Genomic DNA, 19,495 nt, shown 5'->3' with positions numbered 1-19,495 from the left:
AAGGACCACGAGTGAAGCACGCTAGCCTGTTACCATGCCAACCACCTTGACCGCCATCAAAACATGACGAAATGACGCAAAAAAAATAACAAAGACCGAAAGTTTGCAAAATATCCCCTTAAACATTGTCAATTCTCTACATTACTTCATTTTCATGCGTCAATCTCGCTCTCGTTACTGAACAGTCTCTCTTTGTTTCCCTACATTCGGTTGTCTTTCCGATCAATCGCTAACTCTCTGTACACCATCCATCAAGTGTGTGTGTATGTGTGTGTGTGTGTGCATACTGTAAGCAGTTATGTAATGCGCCTCTCATTGTTGATCACTCACTCCAAACATGGCCACTGCACTCCATCAGCCTTTCTATAGCTGTGACAACAGATGACATGCATCTGTGTGTGTGTGTGTGTGTGTGTGTGTGTCAGCGCTCATTCCAGCAGAAACAGGTGACGTTTATGGGGTCATGACCCGTGAAGTATGGGCGTTTCTATGTGAGAGCTCGTATACATCCCAAACAGGTGACGGTTTATCGCGAGCTGGCTTGAGTGGTCAATAATGCTGATAGGAAACATGTTTGGAGTGATGTCATTCACGCCTCAAGGTCATGGTGATGTCATCAGCTTTACTTACTTCACATGGCGTCTCTCCAACCAGATTTACGAGCTGTTTACATTGTGGAGGATCCGTCTATCCAATAGGTTGGGAATTATCTCAAACATGGTTCAGCTAGGAATAGTTACAAATCTGAAGATAGCATCAGCCTTTATGCCTTTTATACATACCCCATATGACAAAGTTTTAAAATTTATACTGTAACCATAAATTATAAATATATATAAATTATATGGATTCTTTACTTTCTATACTTCTTTTATACTAGTTCCTGGTAAAAGTGAGTCATGTGTGCAGATATACCTTACGGTATTTATAATAAATCTAATACTTATAAATCAAATTATTCATTTGCATTTATAAGCCTGTCAAATACACGTGTGTGTGTGTGGCTGCACAAAATACAGTGCGAGAGTGTAAAAGTTTTTGCTGTGTGTCTGTGCTGCAAAGTCCAAAAAACACGGAGACCACATTGAAAATCTGAGGTATGTTCAATTAAAAAAAAAAAGGAAAAATTGCAAAAAGTGTTAGAAATTTGAAAAATTTTAAACAAAGCACCGAAATGTTCAATATTCTGAATATTCAATATTGAGGATTCTGCACTACTTCAAGGTAAAATTAAGCAATTTCCATTTTATATACTGACCATGTGATCTCTTCTGTAATAAGAAATTCTGAAATTCATGGAAATATTTTTAAGATTCTACTTTTCACTCAAGTTACTGCTGATAATCCAATCTGTAATGAAAAATTTTGCATTAAATTAGAAATTCAAACAAGTATTTTCACTAGTGATCTCAGACCCCACTGCACGCAAGTTTAAAGTTTAATGCAGCAACTTTTTTACAGCGTCAACTATTTTCATTACAAAGGGATAAACTCCAGATCTGCTGTGACTCTGACCAGGAAAACTGTAAGTTACAGAGTTCACATGGCCATCTGTCACTCCTAACTAAGTAAATCAGTATACTGTAAAATTAAGTCCAGGTCCTGAAAAACCCGTCAGATGTCACTGTGGCTGAATTCTGGCAAATAGCCAAAAATATGAAATTATGAAAAATGGGGTTTTGGTCAGAATTGTGTTTTTAAATTTAATTCAATTCATTCTTATTTATATAGCACTCTTAAGAGTAAATATTTTCACAAAGCAGCTTCACAGAAATCTGGATGTAGACTTAGATCCGTAATGAGCAAGCCAGAGTCAACAGCAGCAAGGAACATCAAGAGGAACCAGATTCAGAACGGAACCAGCCCTTTTCTGAGTGACACCAGATAGTGGGATTATAAATCCTTACAGTATACAGGTATAGAAAAGTAAAAACAAAGTGTGTTTTACTGTGAATAAGAGTTCCACGATGAGCTCAGTACAGTCTTTATGATTACAGCAGCAGCTCTTAGGAACAACTCTATACTATCCAGCTGAAATTATTCACTGAAGCAAGAGCGAGACTGGATTTTCTGCCTGTAACATTCTCTCAAAAGTAAGAAATATAACAAATATCTTTCACCAAAATGGCGTGGCAATGTTTTTATTTACTATTTCTTCTTGCCTTGGGTTTTTCCTGCAAAGGTCATGTTGTGTAAGGAGCCAGTTTAACAAACACAGCAGTAAGAACAGTCAGTGCACCTCAAGGAGTCTAAACCCAGACCATAGCAAAATGAATACAAGCCTAATCAATTCAGCTTCAATTCAAAGAAATCGTTAAAAACATTTGTCTTCTTTTTTACTTTTATGTGTAAAAGACTTTAAACTACTAGAACTTTACTGCTGACTCTGATCCAGTACTGTGCAAAAAGTTGTAATTTTTGTTTTAGCTGTTTGATATATTTGACATCTTCAGCATTACTGCATCAGTAGGTTTTTTTTTTAACAGAAAGACATTTGTATGTCAGGAAAGAAAGTAACATATGACCTAAAAGACCATGTTTCAGAGAAAAAACCATAATGAAGACTGTCAGAGATTAGCTGCAATAATAAGCAAGTGTAATAGAGCCTCCAGAAGAACTGTGGCAGATTGTCCAAGATGCTCAGAAAATCTTACCAGCCAATTCCCTTATAAAACTGCACTAAGTTTACCTGAGACTACTGATGCCAAACACTGCCTTTGTTTAGTTTGGTGCTGTTTACTGCTCTTTAACATATTTGTTTTATGTAGAAAATGTTGAATTTAATTTTGTTTTTGAAGTCATCTTTGCTTTACAGCATTTCTTTACATGTGCTGAAGTACTTTTGCGCAATACTGTACGAGGAAAAGATCAGGAAAGTCGTCGTTTTCCGTAGTTAACTACCGCAGTTTTCCGTTGCCGTAGCTAAGGAGTTAAACGTGATGATAGTGTGTTACACAATGCGGCCGGTTGAACTCTCTCTGTAAAAACACTGAGATGTTGATCAGAAGTGCAGAAGTGTGTGTGTGTGTGTGTGTGGCGAGTCTTTCCGCAATCAGACGTGTTGTCACAGGAACGGCATGCAGATGTGCAGCGTGGGACAGGCCCCTACGAAGCTCTGGCACGGCACAGGTGCTGTCTCGGTCCCGCCCCCTCACCGCATCTACCGGCCGTGATAGCAAAAAAACACACACACACACACACACACACACACACACACACACACACACACAACTGAGGAATGGGTAAAGAACTACCGAGGAGTGTGTTTTTCTGAGTGTGTGTTTCTGTCATTATCATTCTTGCAGTGGCTCATGTTTGAAGTCCAGACAGACGGGGTAGTGATGGAGAAAACAGCCTCTTGCACTCTGTGTGTGTGTGTGTGTGTGTGTGTTGAGAGACATGCATGATGAAGTTCAGACTGTCTGGTACTCTCTCTCTTTCTCTCTCCCTCTCTTTCTCTCTCACACACACACACACACACACACACACTCACAGCAGTGATGTGATAAGACGAGAATGAAATGTGTGCATTTCTCTCTCTGTTTCTCTCATCACAGGTGGAGGTGATGTCATCAAAAACAACCCCCCCAGGGTCAAAGGTTAAGAAAGGCAACACTGATGACCTGACGTCAGTGTTTCCTTCAGAACCACACACACACAGAAGCAGGACATGTGTGTGTGTGTTTATTGCGCTTGATGAGGGGGTGATGTCATGGCGAGACCCTCCGGCTGCGGTCGTAACTCAGAGAGGGTCAGAGCTCCTATCTCATCCTGTCTCACTTCACCTGTCTCTCTCTCTCTCTGTCTCTCTCTCTCTCCTTCTGCTCGTCTCACACGTCCTTCTTCCCAAAACTAATTCATAATGGAAGTGTTTTTAAAAGGTTCTCAGTCATCCGTGTCACTGAGCTTTATCGCTTTTACACAACATTTCAGTCCTCACCGGCTCCATCAAATCCATTCCTATAACCCGCTTCCACTTCCTGTATCCTCTGAACTGCAATTAAAATAATAATCTCCAAAAGTCTTATGCTTCCTGTAGTATTTGTATCGTAATAATAATAATAATAATAATAATAATAATAATACCAAAATAAACCACAATACAAAAGTTTTTTAAACATGACAGACCACTATAACATCATAAACTACCATAAATGGTTACGCAATAATGGTTAGGTTACATGAAAATTTTATTATGTTTTTAAATCTTCGTGGGGACCAAATATCCCCACAAGGGTAGAAATATCTGAGAGTTTTGACTTTGTGGGGACATTTGGCTGCTCCCCATGAGGAAGAAAACTGCAGCTTTAAGGTTGACTGAGGTTAAGGTTAGGGCGAGATTTCGATGTAGCACAGGATTAATGAGCAGCAGTAATAATTATGTCAGTGGAAAGTCCTCACAAGGATAGAAAGGTGTGTGTGGGAGATGTGGGAATTCTCCATATGGACATGTTGTGTGGAGAGCAGTCCTCAGCCTTGAGAGTAAAGTAGACACACACAGTTTCATGTATTCCTATCATTATGGGGACACCTGGTTACAAAACAACAAAGAAATAAAATAAAAAAAATAAAACTGTATGTGCAAATCTCAGCCAGAGACTGCCGATTTTACATCCAAGACTAAATTCATCTTGAACTGTAGATTACAATTCTGATCTCTCTCTCTCTCTCACACACACACACACACACACACACACACACACATACACACACACATGCACACAGACACAAACATTCCTTTTCTACACATTTTCACACTGTTGCTTCACATTACTGGATGTCTGCAGTCAAACTTGCAAGGTCTGATCACACACACGCATACGCACACACACACACACACACACACACACACACACACACAAAACTAGTAATATGCTCTGAATTAATTATAAGATACATAAATAAAAACATTCACATTTCTATAAAATTTATAATTAATTTAAGGACATTATACATCACATTATACTTTTTATCTGTTTATAGTTACATTTAATGTTCCATGAAACAACTTAGTTCCTGTTCTCTCTTACGCTACAGCAGCTATAAACAGTCGTTCCCTCACGAGCCTCTCTTTTTTCTCTTTCTTGAAGTTTATAAGACAAAAAAACGCAGCTTGTCATGTTACAGAGAAACTGTAAAGCGTAAACTCCTCTGTCCTGACGATGTCGTTAAACTTAACATTACAGCTTTACCTCCGACTGTTACAAAGCACTGACACTGGAGACTCCTTCCATACATATTAAAAAAAAAAATCTATTTTTGGCAGCACTTGTGCTTCCAAGTCTGTTGCACTGGGTAGGCAAAATAAGAGCTAATGTTTTCTAAGGTGCTTTATTTCGGACAAATTAAACAGACAAATGTTCTTCTTGGAGAAGGCAAACTCATATTTCTGTCCACCAGACAAGAATTATATGACCATTAGCTGCCAGTATCCTTACCTAAACCTCACATGGATTTGTGATAATACTGTAAACTGTGATAAGAGCTCAAGCCATAAATATGAATTTCAGTATTGGCCCATGCGTACACACTGTTAGTCCATAACACACCAGTTGTCTCTGGATTACTGCACAGTGTCAGGGGTGTGTGTGTGTGTGTGTGTGTGTGTGTGTGTGTGATGCATGAATCATGGGACAACTGGTACAGCCATTCATCTCGCTAATCTTCTGAAGAAAAAGACATGAAACCACAATGATGCTCGCCAACATGGGATTAAAGGAATGATCCTAAATCGGAGCTGCAGCTGAAAGTCAACGTCAGTGAAAGATATTTCAAAAAGGCATTAAATCAAGACAAGTGAAGAGGACCTGAAGAAGCAGAAGATCGAAAGAACAGACGTAGCATTAAGAAAGACTATTTTCTGTGGTAGTCTAACAGTATCAAGGGCATTTGTTAGGGATTTTAAAGTCGGTGTGTTACTCCAGTAATTTGTTCCCCATTGCATTGGAAATGGATAATAACATATTGTAGCAGCAGTAAATAGTCTTGGATGGGAATTCCATCCTGTGTAAACAGAATTATGGGATCCATTTTGGTAAACAATGCGATGCTCCTTCAGATTTTGTTATTCCCATGCTGTCTTTTGAATCGTGAGAAAGAAGTACTGGGCGTAAGTGTTTCCCACGCACACTATGTAGCCTCATTCGATATTGGTGCATCGAATATCATGATATGTCCTACAACAGATTCTCAGTGCTTGCTGAATGCTGCTTTCACACTTTTTTATGCAGAAAAAGTGCAGGCTGGAGAGTTTTTTCGTCTGATATGAAAAAAACAGCTCACACGATGCACAATGCTAGTTAGTATTAGTTACCTAGCTAGCCTAGCTTGCTCTCTAGATTAGATTTGTTAGTAGAAGAAGCCTTTATTTGTCACATATACATTACAGTACAGTGAAATTCTTTTCTTTGCATATCCCAGCTTGTTAAGAAATTGGTGTCAGAGCACAGGGTACTCTTGCCCCTGGAGCAGAGAGGGTTAAGGGCCTTGCTCAAGGGCCCAACAGTGGCAGCTTGGCGGTGCTGAGGCTTGAGAGCATGTGTTAGCCTTGACGTTTCCTGGTTGGTTGCCGTCATATGATAGAGCAGGTGGGAATTGGCAGATGAACAAACTGGGAGAAATGGGGTTAAAAGAAGAAGGAGAAGAAGCTGCTTGTGCAACTTGACTGTGCATCCAGAGTTAAATTGGGATGTTACATTGCGTAATGGTGAACGTTCCCACATGTTTATTACATTGCAATGTTGGAATATTTACACAAATATTTGCGAATATGAGGAGATTTCAACACTTTATAAATCTCCTCATATTCACACACTAACAAGACTGATTTTTCACCAGCACTTTGTCCTCCATTTTGTTTTTCCTCACTTGCCCCCTCCAACTTGTGACCTGACTGGTCAGAAGGTTAAAAAAGAAAAAGAAGTGCTGGATGTCACTCTGTGCTTCTGTAGGATTACATATAAAACACACACATGTGGCTGAGAAAAAAAAAGGTGTGAAAGCAGCGTAATACTGACACGGCACTCAACTCTCTACACTCTGGAATAATGATACATCAGTACCAACATGGTGTCTTTACAAGATTCAAGTGTTAGACGTAACGATATTCTGTTGGTGGAATATTTTGCTGAATGGGATCTTCCTTCTTGGATAAAGTTAAAAGTAATCTCAAAGTGCAGCTGTGTCAACTGTCAACAGACAGGAATTCAACCTCTCCTGCCTCAGGTCTAGGTCAAGAGGACCAACTCCAGCATTCACACACCATTGTGCAGAGTTCAAGTGGGTTAAATCTGGCACATACACAAGAAATGTACTTCTGTGAGAAATGGAATGAACCTGGAGGAAGTGTCCGTGTCCCCTGCAGGGACTCCATGTGAACCTTATGACCTCCGGTTTTGGTTAACAGTGAGCTGCTCTATGCCGAACAGCAGATGCTCAGGCCGAGTGTACATGCCACATTCCCTATGTGTGTGTGTGTGTGTGTGTGTGTGTGTGTGTGTGGAGAGAGGTGCAGCTGTGCTAGCAGTACCACCAGTCCAACATAAAACAGTAATGGAGGAGTGAAACTGGTCCAACTGGTGAATACAAGTACATTCATGTAAAGAAAATTACACCACTAGTCTCAACTAGATGCCCTGTGAAAAGAAATAATAATGTGCCTCCTATTCATATCTGTCTTTGTGTAACCTTTATTTTATGATGAAACAGTTCTATGCAGATGGGCGTGGTCTTTGTAAGGATGATGCTTCAATTCACAGGGCACAAGTGTTCACTGAATGGTTTAATGAGGATGAAAACATTTTGGAGTGACATGTTGCACAGCGCTCGCCACCACCATCATCAAAACACCAACTGAGGAAGAACGATGTGCATCGCACAAGTGCAGATTCAGTGATGTGTAGAGTCAATGCCAAGGCGCATCTGATGTCTCGCGGTAGCCCAACACCTTACTAACACACTTTATGGTGGTTTTTTTCCGTTAATTTGTTACCCAGCTGTACCGCCTTTTAAACAATCCAATATTGAGGTCACAACCACATGTTTCTGCACATCACACACTGGTTTGTTTAGTCTGGCGGTCCTGGTACAAGGTGAGGAAGGTTAGAGAGCAGGAATGTGGCACAGGCAGTGGGAACGACTGCAGCTCTATCTGGATAAATACACTCTCACTTTTACACACACATGCCAGAAGCAGGGCAGGAGGCTAGCAGACTACTGGCTAGACACTGCAACTTCAAAAGGATGGGTCAAAGTTTCTGATTTAAGAGAATCATCCAGTCTTGACTCAGCATCCATAATTTCTATTATTCCAATACCAGAAACCCAACTTGGATAAGGTCAAGATTCCGGTGTAGGATGTCCATTCTCCATATCACAGAAAAAACTAATACCAGAATCAGGTTCCAGGCCTCGAATAAGCTCAGTGTGTGTGTGTGTGTGTGTGTGTGTGTGTGTGTGTGTGTGTGTGTTGAGGCAAAGAGCCACTGAGCGAGACGTTACAGTAGAGGCATTTGGAGGTAATGTACACACATGCTTCCTGAATCTGCTCCTGAAAAGTCACCGGAGATCCGCTTAGACACCACGCACTAGGGAGAAGAATGCAGATACATGTGTGTGACGCAGTCGAGTTGGCTTCCACTGCTCAATCCGTGGATGGAGAATTCCATTTCACAAGCAATCCTAAGAGTTTCTCCACAAATCCACAATGCAAATCCACGTCACAGGTCAGGAACATAGTGTTCATGGAAGAAGCCAGTGGAAGAATTTCAGCTTCCCAGTCCAACAATGTTACCAGATTTGTTGTATCACAACTCGGCAATTAGGAAAATACCTTAATACCGGAGCCAGTGCGGGTAAAATCCAGAGGTATGACTAGTCTTTGGAAAAAGGAAACAATTCCAAATTCCAGTCTGTGTGTTTTAGTGAATCACATAATGCGGCGGGATTTAGTGCCTTCTTTCTTCTTCAAAGCTGCACACTAACAGACTAGTTTTACTCAGTTCTAGACGTCTCAATAATAAAACACTCAGTGTTGTGCTGTTACAACATAAGCTAATCATTGACAGAAATGCTAAATAAAATCTCATTTATCATATCAATAACTACATGTTTTTTAATCAGTTTATGTGTGTACCTTTACTTGCTGTACGAGTCCCTGTGAATGAGCTGTTACTTTAGAAACGATAACGTATTAGAACTAGTGCGTTAATATAAACCTGTGATTTGTAGCTGTACTACTGTCAGAGCTGCTGTTATAGAAAACTAATCAACACCTTCTGACCAATCACAATCCAGAATTCAACAGCGCTGTGGGACAAGCCAGGATATTCAACACAGTCACGAACTGTCACTCTGCTACAATAACATAATACCAGGCTTTTATTAGGATTTGAACATTTAATCATTTTTCTCCTCAATATCTGGTTTCTGCTGAAGCTGAAAAAAGACACATCCTTGATGGCGGTTCTCTACCGGATATTATTTCTTGGGATGATAAATCTCAGCAACTGGTCGTGAAATACCAGAACTGCTCCTCAGGTCCTGTGAATAGTGACAGAGGAATGTTTTCCTCACCTCTTTCCACAAAAGCCAGAAGAATCCTTAAGCTTCCTGTCAGAAAAACAAGAGCTGACGCTACTTTTTTTTGAGCAATTTCCTCCAAGATACAAAGACAAACCCAGTAAACACCGACAAACCACGAAGGGGTTCACCTCCAGACGTCATGGAGGAAAAAAACCGCAACAAAAAAAAACCGCAAGGTCCTAAACTGTGACGAAAGACAGTCAGACCTGACCACAGAGACGTTTACTATTTATCCTTGCTGCAGTTTGCATGCTAGGATAAAAGCAAAAAAAAAAAAAAAACTCTACACCACATAAAATTGGATACACAAATCCATCAAAAATATTTTTTTAAAAATCTAAACTAAAATAAATTAGAATCATTTTTGTGCAAATTGAAAGGGAACCTGTTTGGTTATGAATTGAACACATGAGCGCTCAGTTTGATTTTATGCATTAGGTTTTTTTTTCACCTGCTAGTGAGTATTTTTCAATTTCAAGTTCACTTTTTTAAACTAAAAAATGCACACAGTTTAGCAAAACAGCATGTGGGGAAAAAAAACTGGATGATATTTGTTGATCTGACATGAAAATCATTTGCTTTTGACTTCATCCAACCGGGACATTTCTAAAGCCTGCTATGCAAATGCTTGCAAATAAGATTTTAAACCTGTAGACCCAATTTCAAATCTGAACATAACACTGAAGGGGATTATGAAAAAATATTACCTTAGACTTTTTTAGAGTTTAAATGGCAGTTCTGTTGGAGTCACATTTGAGTTTTATTTGCTTTCTGTTCCTGTTGCATGTACAGTGGTATATTCTTCAACTGCTGGACTTCGGACCGGATGCAGACCCAAGAAAATATCTCACCAGAGCTAACTGAGCACTTGAAATAATACTGTAGCTGATCATCAACTTCAGTTTTAGTGATGTAACGACATGGCTTGTTTGAAAAAGTTGATGATTAAATGATGACAGCGTGTTCCCCATGTGAAATCCATAACAGACGTCTCACCTGTTCAGAGTAGAGATGTGCATCGGGGCTGTTTTTTGCTTTAATGCTGGCAGTCAGATATGAAGCATGCGGGACAAAGATGTTCATTAACATGGGAATGTACAGGTTGCTCATGTAGTTCTGCATCTGGTCAGAGTTACAGTGGTTTATATTAATAATCGGTTTATATTTTGGGAAATATAGCATGAAGTGCCACTATGAAACAAAACATAACCATGCCAAATTATTATCTTATTTAAGCATTAAAAGGTAACTCCCTTCCCCATTCAGTTATCCGGACCTTCACAAGCAAGGAATTTTATTCAAATGGAAAGCATTTTGAAGAACAGTTTAGCTCTCTGATATCAGTTACATTCATGTCAAGCAGTCGCTGGATTTTGCTAGATTGTATAGGAAACATTGCACGAGCAGTTGTTCAGAGAGGGTTTTGATAGAAACGCAGAGGCTGTGCTGAACTCGAGTTCAAAACATTATCAGGGTTTCATTACTAACCAAAGAAAACACAAGTCCAAGTCCAAAGATCAAGGTTTCACTCGCAGTCACACTTCAACCATCACACTGAAATCTTTCTCCCACTTCTGAAAGACTAAAATATGCGTTGTAAATTTTTTAATATTCTTTAATTAATGCCAATAAAATAAAGTGACTGGTTTTGAGTAAATGTTGTGGATGGAGCTCTGAGTCCCTGAGCGAGTGAACTAGCATGAGGACGTGTTTCTGTGAGAGACTCTAAAGCTCTTCTATCAGTCGCTCTGGATAAGGGCGTCTGCTAAACGCTGCAAACGTCATAAACACAAACAGTTTAAACTCCACAGAATATTCCAGATATAACAGTGCAGTAATCCCTGCAGATTATAGGATCAGAAGTCGATCAAGTCGAGGTTTACATTAGTTACTCTTCTTACACATAAATTTACACACTCAAGAGCACGAGTAGGATACGAAAGTTTTTCCAGATTTACAAGATTTTCAGGAATACTGAATTCTGAAACTGTAATTTGTGTTCATGAAATCCTTTATCTTGGTAATATCTTATTTTTTTTATCATATTACTTTTAATTATGACTTGTTTTACCTTGCATTATAAATGTTTTATTTCTTAAAAAAATGATTAATGAGATCTGTGCATCGACGCAGAACTGAATAAAGACTGAATCGAGGTGCATATAAAGCAATCGATTATTTCTCACTCGTACTCTTTATATGCAAACAAAACAAGCTAGCCTATGATTTATACACCACTGAGATATGGGCCTGAAATATAAACATTCTGCTCCTGCATTTCTCTGCAAAAAATATAACCAGCTACAGCAGGAGTTGAAATGAGATACGCCGTCCTGACGCTCGGTTCCATTTCTGTTCTTCTCCACTGCGAAACAGTCAACAAACCAACTCTATGCATTCATTTCAACTGTACGGGAAACAACCCAAAAACTGCGACTGAAGCTCAGCCACAAACTCTCAACACCATGATGCTGGTCTGCGACTGACGGCGGCTCGGTGAGTCAGGTCCCTTAAGAACCAGGAATCAATTTCCTCCTTGAAGAAATCAACCCACACTCCATTAACTTATTCTGCAACGCTAACAGGATTATGCTAATCTCTAGCACTAGTCTGTAAGACTTTTAAATCCAATTAATCTCTCCCAGGGGACTGGGAAAGCAGGAGATGTCGATATATGAACAAAGAGACCGAGATGGATGGATCATTGTAGGTAAAAGTCATTCTCATCCAAAGCATGCTCCAGGAAATGTCTTTCAGAGCTGTGATTTGATCCCGTAAGTTGAAGTATTTCCTTTTAAATAAGGAAGTCAAAGTGACAGTGTGTTGAATTGCTTGAAATGTTGCACTGCTTGACTGACTTGACTGACTGACAGCAACCAATAGCGTTTGAGATACGTCATGCCACACCCCCGTTCAATCTAATCGAAAGGCTTTTTTCATCTGTGGAGGATTTCTCACCTGCGCCTTCACCAATCCTGCGCACTTTAACCAGGACGATATCCTAGACTTCGAGATTCCAGGTGTTTTTGGAGTTATGGTGTACATGTCTGAGGCGAGGTCGAGCGTTGGTGATGGAGAGCTGCAGGCTCTACTGTGACACATGGTAGATAAAATGATATTACTGTCTCTTAATGATGGAGACGGTGTATAAAAACAGAATAAAAACTCGCTCTCCATCAGTCTGAGGTGGCGACATTCCGGTATTCAACAACTCCAAGTTGTCCTCCTAGAAGTCACAAAACCACCAACTTACACAAACTCCACCCTCTTCCACATGAATTCATTCCAGGTATTTATTCTCCATCAAGCGATGGCTGGAAAAGGGAAAACCAGCTGCTACTGTAGAGCAAGACACGCCCCTGGGGGTGGAGCATATATGTTCCAGAGAGCATTTAACTGGATGATCAGTAGACAAGTACAGGCTGAATGATCAAAAAATGTTAATCGCTTAACCAGAAATGATGTGGGAAGTGGTAGCTCAGTGGTTAAGACGTTGGACTCCTGATCAGTAGGTTATGAGTTCAATCCCAGCACCTCCAGGCTGCCACTGCTGGGCCCTTGAGCAAGGCCCTTAACCCTCAACTGCTCAGTTGTATAAATGAGATAAATGTAAGTCGCTCTGGGTGTCTGGAAAAACCCAATAAATGTAAATGATGTTATCGTATTGGTGTTAATAACACTAAAGGACAGGTACAAAAATCTCTGAAACATGATTTCAGGCACATAATGCTCAATGTAGGAGATCTCTAATACCAGACTAACTAACACACACACACACACACACACACTGATGTGCACCTGCAGAGAGGAGAGCATCACACACTGCGAACTTCACAACCATCCTAACAGTAGTGCACATCATCATCATCATCATCATCATCAAGCCCAAAGCAGCTCTTTTAAGAAAGTCTCTTCTGCAGATCAGCTGCTGCTGCTCGACTCTTCTTTGTCTGGAGACACCAGCCGTTTCAGATCTGAGTGAAAGGGCGTTAACAGAGTGTGAAAGTGAAGAGGACAGAAAGACAAAGACAGGTGGGAGAAAGACAAAGGGAAACGGAGAGAGAGAGAGAGAGAGAGAGAGAGAGAGACAGGAGGCGGAGAAACAGACAGCAAGTGTATAGCAACACGCGTGCAGTCGGTAACTTTACGGAACTAAACCGGTTAGAACGTGCGGAAACCGGAAGGCTGCCTGCGCGCGCCGGACACCGTACCTCTCCGCGGCGGCTCTCGGCTCCGGGTCTGGTGATCAGGGCGGTGTCTCCGCACACCACCGCCGCGTCCTCCACGAACACGCAGTCCGGCAGAGACTCGTCGGCGGGGAGCTCGAGCACCTCCAAACCGAGCCGGTGCTTCAGCACGTCGACGTAGTGGTCGTGCTCCTGCTGCGCGCGCACCGGGTCCACCTGCCCCGCGCCGCTCCGGAGCGCTCCCTCGGCGAACGACGCGGGCATGGCGCGCACCACGGCGTGGGTGAATCTCCCGAAACCGGCCGACATGAGCCCGGCCATGGCGCCTTACAGCACTGCGCTCACGAGCTGCAACACGATCTCGTTTTTAAAGACGTTCTGTTGTTTTGTTGTTGCTGCAGAATTTACCGGCCGCGTTTCTCGGTTTTGTTTATTTATTTGTGTTGTGTTCTGTCGCTTCCTGTCGCGCACTGACAGACGCGCGCGCTCGGTGGGCGTGTAACAGCGTCCCGGTGACGCGCACCAACAAACGTTCACGTGGACGCGCACTCAGATCCGTTCTCATCAAATCAGTTCACATGGTCAGAAATGTGATCATGTTTAATACACCACAGTGCTGAATGTTCTGCACTAATCATGTTATTCTTCCATCTTTCAGATAAACCGCCCTGACTCCAGTTAGACCATCCAGTTTACTCAGTTTCCACTGTCTGACTCTGGAGATGCTACATGGGAGGAAAACTTTGGCTTGTTATGATCCAGATCTCCTGGTTTGATTCAGTTCACATTCAGGATGTCTTTCATTTCTAATGAATTGAATTCTTGTATTTTTTGGGGGGGCTATTTTAATATTTGCCAGTTCACAACCTCTTCTTTATATCAGTGCTTTGCTGAAAGCCTGATGTACAGGATAATTACAGGTGCAAAAATCACAGAAGTCCATCAAATCCATTAATCCACCATTAATTACCATGAAGTCAACATTACATGCATCGCTACATTACATTACTATGGGCTTTTTTTTAAAGCTTGTGTTGAATGTTAATGTGTTTGTGTGTATTGTAGCACTGAAGTGGCTCAAACCCTCATTACATTGTGCAATATGAAGAACGATAATTAAGTTGATTATCACTAAAGACCCGCAGGCTCCTATAGGACGCTTTCACCTCCCATTAAAACCCTGCTGAAAGGCGACACAAACCTAGCTTATCAAACATGTACACCATCTTTTACCTTTAAAGTATTCTCCAGCTTCCTTATTACTTGAATAAATTAATCAATAAATTGGTGAGATTTTATACTTTTCTTATTGTTGTGTTGTTTTCTTAAGAATAACATTAAGAAAACAACAAACTTGTTACAATATGTTTAATTTCCATTAAAATGGTTCATTACTCAATTAATAAAAGTAACATCCAACCAATAGGTCCATATATATACAAACTGTTAATAAAAAATCTATCAAATATTTAAATCTAATCATTAATTAAGAATTCTGTTCATCGATCAGGGGTTCGATATGCTCAAACTGTTTAGTTACCATCACTGAAGCATATAACTGTTCATCAATCAGTAGTTCATTCATTTATTCATCTGTAGAAGCTGCTTTATCCTGGTCAGGGTGAATCTGAGGCCTATCCCAGGAACACTGAATGTGAAGCGGGAATACACCCTGGATGAGACGCTGGTCCATTTCAGCGCATCAATCAGACCATAACACTCCTATGTGCCTTTTGAACATCCCATTCCAGATGCAGTCCCCACTTTTGCTGTTACAATAACCTCCACTTTTTTGGGAAGGTTTTCCTAGGTGAGGAGTAAGGAGTGTGTAAGGCAAGGAGGTCTGGGGTGCAGTCGGTGGGGTTGAGGTCAGGGCTCTGTGCAGGACACTCGTGTTCTTCCACTCAACCTTCACACACCATGTCTTCATGGAGCTGGCTTTGTGCACAGGGGCATTGTCATGCTGGAACAGGTTTCAGCCTCTTAGTTCCAGTGAAAGGAAACTGTAAAGCTACAGCATACAAAGTCATTCTATACAAGTGTGTGCTTCCAACACTTTGGGGAAGAACCACATATAGGTGTGATGGTTGGGGTGAACATACTTTTGGCCATCAATCAGTAGCTTCATATATCTAAACTGATCATCACATCAGCAGTTCAATAAAACCCAACTGTATATGAGCATGAGAGAGAGAAATGTTTGTCTGGTCAGTTATTTTAGCATGTGATTGCACTTTCCAATCCAGTTGTTTGTCCATCTGCCAGTGATCATCATCCAGCCCCTAAAGCATCCCACCAACTGGGAACAAAGGGCATGGATATCCGCTCACTTCCAATAAAACTTCAGATGCGGAAAGAAATCCAGCCTGATCTGGTAAAAAGCATTACCAGACATGTTCCTGAGTCTGATTATTTTTAGGCTACACTACGGTATGAGTGGTACGGCAATCAGCGAAAGAAAACAGCAGACTCGCAGGATCATAAAGGAAAAGAACAGTACAATCCTTACAGTACAATTATCTTAGATTTCAAATGTCTCTAACGGCAGGGATCTACTGTGTAAGGACAGAGGAGTGCAGTGTGTGTATGTGTGTGTGTGTGTGTCCGACTTGGGTTGGAATTTGCTCTCCAGACATCCCTGTGCACATTCCTCTGCACCCCAGGAACAAAGTTTGTCTTTCCTTGTTCCAGATCCACTCAATTATCCTGACGGGTCTAAACATTCCTGAAGGCCCACATACCAGCTCTTCCATTTCAGACAGGTCTTTCCGCTTCACCCCACTCCCTCCCTCTCTCTCTCTTTTTCCATTCCTCCAGCAGACTCTCTCCCTCCCTCAAGGAAGGAAAAAATGGACTGAGGCACACCTGGTCTCTTCTTAGAGACACTGTAAAAGTAGGTGAGAATAGCTGAACAACATCAAGGCCTTCAGAGACATGACACACGTTTGTGTATTTCACCTAATTCTTTATCTAAATTGGTCTGTCTCATTCCTGCCATTTGTTTTATTTCTGCTTACACAGTCAATTATTTATGTGTAATATTAAGATTAAAACAAAGAAATGTGATTTATGTATTCAACCCTGTGTGTGCATAGCTTTCGTGCTCTGTTTTTGTCTCGTAAATCCCTCTGGATCCACTTTAAAGCAAAACCCACTGCACAACATGGCTAAACATCTAGCAGTATCCTATCAGCTCTGTATATCAAACACTGCTTCATTAATCCACACGCTCTGAGTCATCGCTCAAAACTGTGCGGTTTCAGTCAGACACTAATAAATACCTGACAAGTCAATACACAAAGTGCTGAATGTAGATGATGGAAAAGGTCCAAAGTGGCCATTATTAATTCCGTCGTATTAAAAAGAAGCCCTTGTCATAAGGTTACTGCCACTGTATTTAGTATAATGTGTAAATACTAGTGGGTAGCATTGTGGCCTCACAGCTCCAGGAGCTCTGGTTCGATCCTGCACTAGGGGTACGGTATGTAAGGGTTTTTGCATGTTCTCCTCCAGGTTCTCTGGTTTCCTCCCACCTCTAAAAAACATACAGGTAGGCAGAATCCTCCCAGTTTTCACCCAGTGTTCCTGGGATAGGCTTCAGATCCACCACAACCCTAACTTCAATGAAGACAAATGAATTAATGTAAGCGCAAGCTTCTGGTGTTTCTGCTTCCTATTTGGGAAAATGGTCTTTGTTTTATCTCTCTAGAGGAACCCTTAAAACTCTTACAACAGAGTGTTTCCCTTTTGAAAAGGTTCCAAGTAAATATTCGCTTAGAAACCTAGAATCATTAACCATTTAATCTGATAACAGGTATGCACATATCTGCAGAGGAAAGGTGACAAGGATAATAAATGACTTACATATCATGCTTGTAAATATCTGTACACTTCAATTATCATTTTTGTCCAGTTTGGGACACATGCACAATTCTAAAGATGACGACATATCTTCCGAGGATAGCACGGATGACATATTGCATCTTATGATGTGCCTTTGGAGAAATGCTCACAGAATGTTACAGTTAGTGAAGGCATAGGTTATACAGGCTGTGATCCAGGTGTACAAGAGCTGGATATGATCAGGTAATGCTGCGCTTATGTTAAACACTGTATGGACCTTTTGTGGGATCCCTCAAGGCTCAATTCTGGGCCCTTTACTTATTTACCATGATTTATAAATAAAACATTTCCTCCTGCTAGTATACAGATTTCACATAGCTACATCTGTCTTAGATTCTTTGTATATTCCTCAGGGCTCAATTCTGGGGCCTTTTATTATATAACTGAATTATATTCCCAGGTCATTCCCAGGACAAACAAAAAACAAATAAAATTTCCCCAAACTCTATGCAGATGACACCCTGCAATATCTGTTGTACATGAGGCCATGGCTTGCGCTATCCCCCAAGGCTCAACTCTGGGCCTCTTAGTATTTAACCTACATATGCTTATTATATGTTCATTATATTCTTATGCTAAACTCATAAATAAATCATTTCCTTCCAATAATAGGCAGATGACACATAGACCTGGCTTTAGCACCTGATATTCACCTCGTCTTAGCATTGATAATATGATGCCATTCATGTCTTGTACTTTTATGCAACTAAACAAAGATAAACCAATGGCTCTTCTGATTCAAAATTTAGACTCCTCATATCTGAAGGTCAAAATGAACTCATTTTTGCTGTTATGTCTGTAAAATATCACACTTACATGTACGTAATGACATTCTGTTCCCTGCTGATAAGTGTCAAAGTTTCACATACCTTTGTGTCCTCTGTAACTCTCTTATCTTGCTTGTGCAAGGTCTCTATTGCAAATTTACAGCTAGACACCGCTGGGTCCATTTCCACTGACACACAGAGAAACGGAAACAGATGTCAGCCGGAAAGAGTAACTACAATTACGTTATATCTCAGTATTCCCAGTGGTCACTTCCTCCAGGGAAAATATGTAACTGGTCCATTTTTTGGGTTGGGATATATGACATATTGTAGTAATGCCAGTATGTTACTACATGTCCTTACAGAAACTGTAACACCCACATGCCTGAAGATCAGGAACATTTATACGAAACACGCGAACAAGACAATATGCAACAAAGTGGCACCGATACCAAAGAAAAATCATGAGACATCTTAAAACAATCCCGATCCAAGGGCATGGATGTTTGGCAGGATGACTGGTCTCTATGATGCTTTTCAAACACCAGACGTCTTTTTACACAGGGCACATTTAGGCCATGAGTCACATGCTCAAATCAATAAGGAAACAAGGCCTCCGTTCTTTCCTTCCCCAATGAAAGCACAAAACTGGTGGCAGGCCATTGGAAAATATTATGGCTGCCATTACTACATAAAGCATGAAACGGATTTTGCAATATTTCCCAAAAGAGTAATTATAGGATAGAAAAAAAGCTGATTTCATTAAGCACTGTTTCCTAAAAGCAGAGCATCCTCTGAGGAAAAGGAAAAGACAGAGATGGGTTTTTCAGTGTCACGTTTTGAAGCAGATGTCAGCTGGAAACGGACATCATAATTACATTACATCCATTACATCCATGGATACCGTGTGGTCACTCCATCTAGGGAACACGCTTAATCGGTCAAGGATACATGACATAAGAAGAATGAACGGCCTTTTTCGGAGTGCTGTTTCTTGCTAAATGATTCTCCTGTTATGTATTACAGCGTGAGTGAATTACTCTGTGTATCCAATGA

General features: G+C 40.8%; 1 protein-coding gene across 3 annotated transcripts in view; it reads right to left on the bottom strand.

The window, feature by feature from the left end:
- Positions 1-19,495, bottom strand: part of ddah1 (dimethylarginine dimethylaminohydrolase 1) — a 54,901-nt gene that overhangs the window by 34,263 nt on the left and 1,143 nt on the right. The window contains exon 2 of one of the 3 annotated variants that reach the window (XM_034311716.2): positions 18,542-18,627. The exons of 1 other annotated variant lie outside the window; for it this stretch is intronic. In XM_034311716.2, coding sequence (XP_034167607.2) covers positions 18,542-18,627 — 86 coding nt within the window. Of the gene's footprint in view, positions 1-13,793; positions 14,288-18,541; positions 18,628-19,495 lie in introns of those variants that run through there. One more of the 3 variants, XM_026920528.3, reaches the window with a different exon arrangement.

Source organism: Pangasianodon hypophthalmus, chromosome 16 (assembly GCF_027358585.1).
Source record: "Pangasianodon hypophthalmus isolate fPanHyp1 chromosome 16, fPanHyp1.pri, whole genome shotgun sequence".
NCBI classification, from domain to species: domain Eukaryota; kingdom Metazoa; phylum Chordata; class Actinopteri; order Siluriformes; family Pangasiidae; genus Pangasianodon; species Pangasianodon hypophthalmus.
The sequence above is the reverse complement of the archived record's forward strand: the minus strand, read 5'-3'. Positions and strand labels throughout refer to the sequence as shown.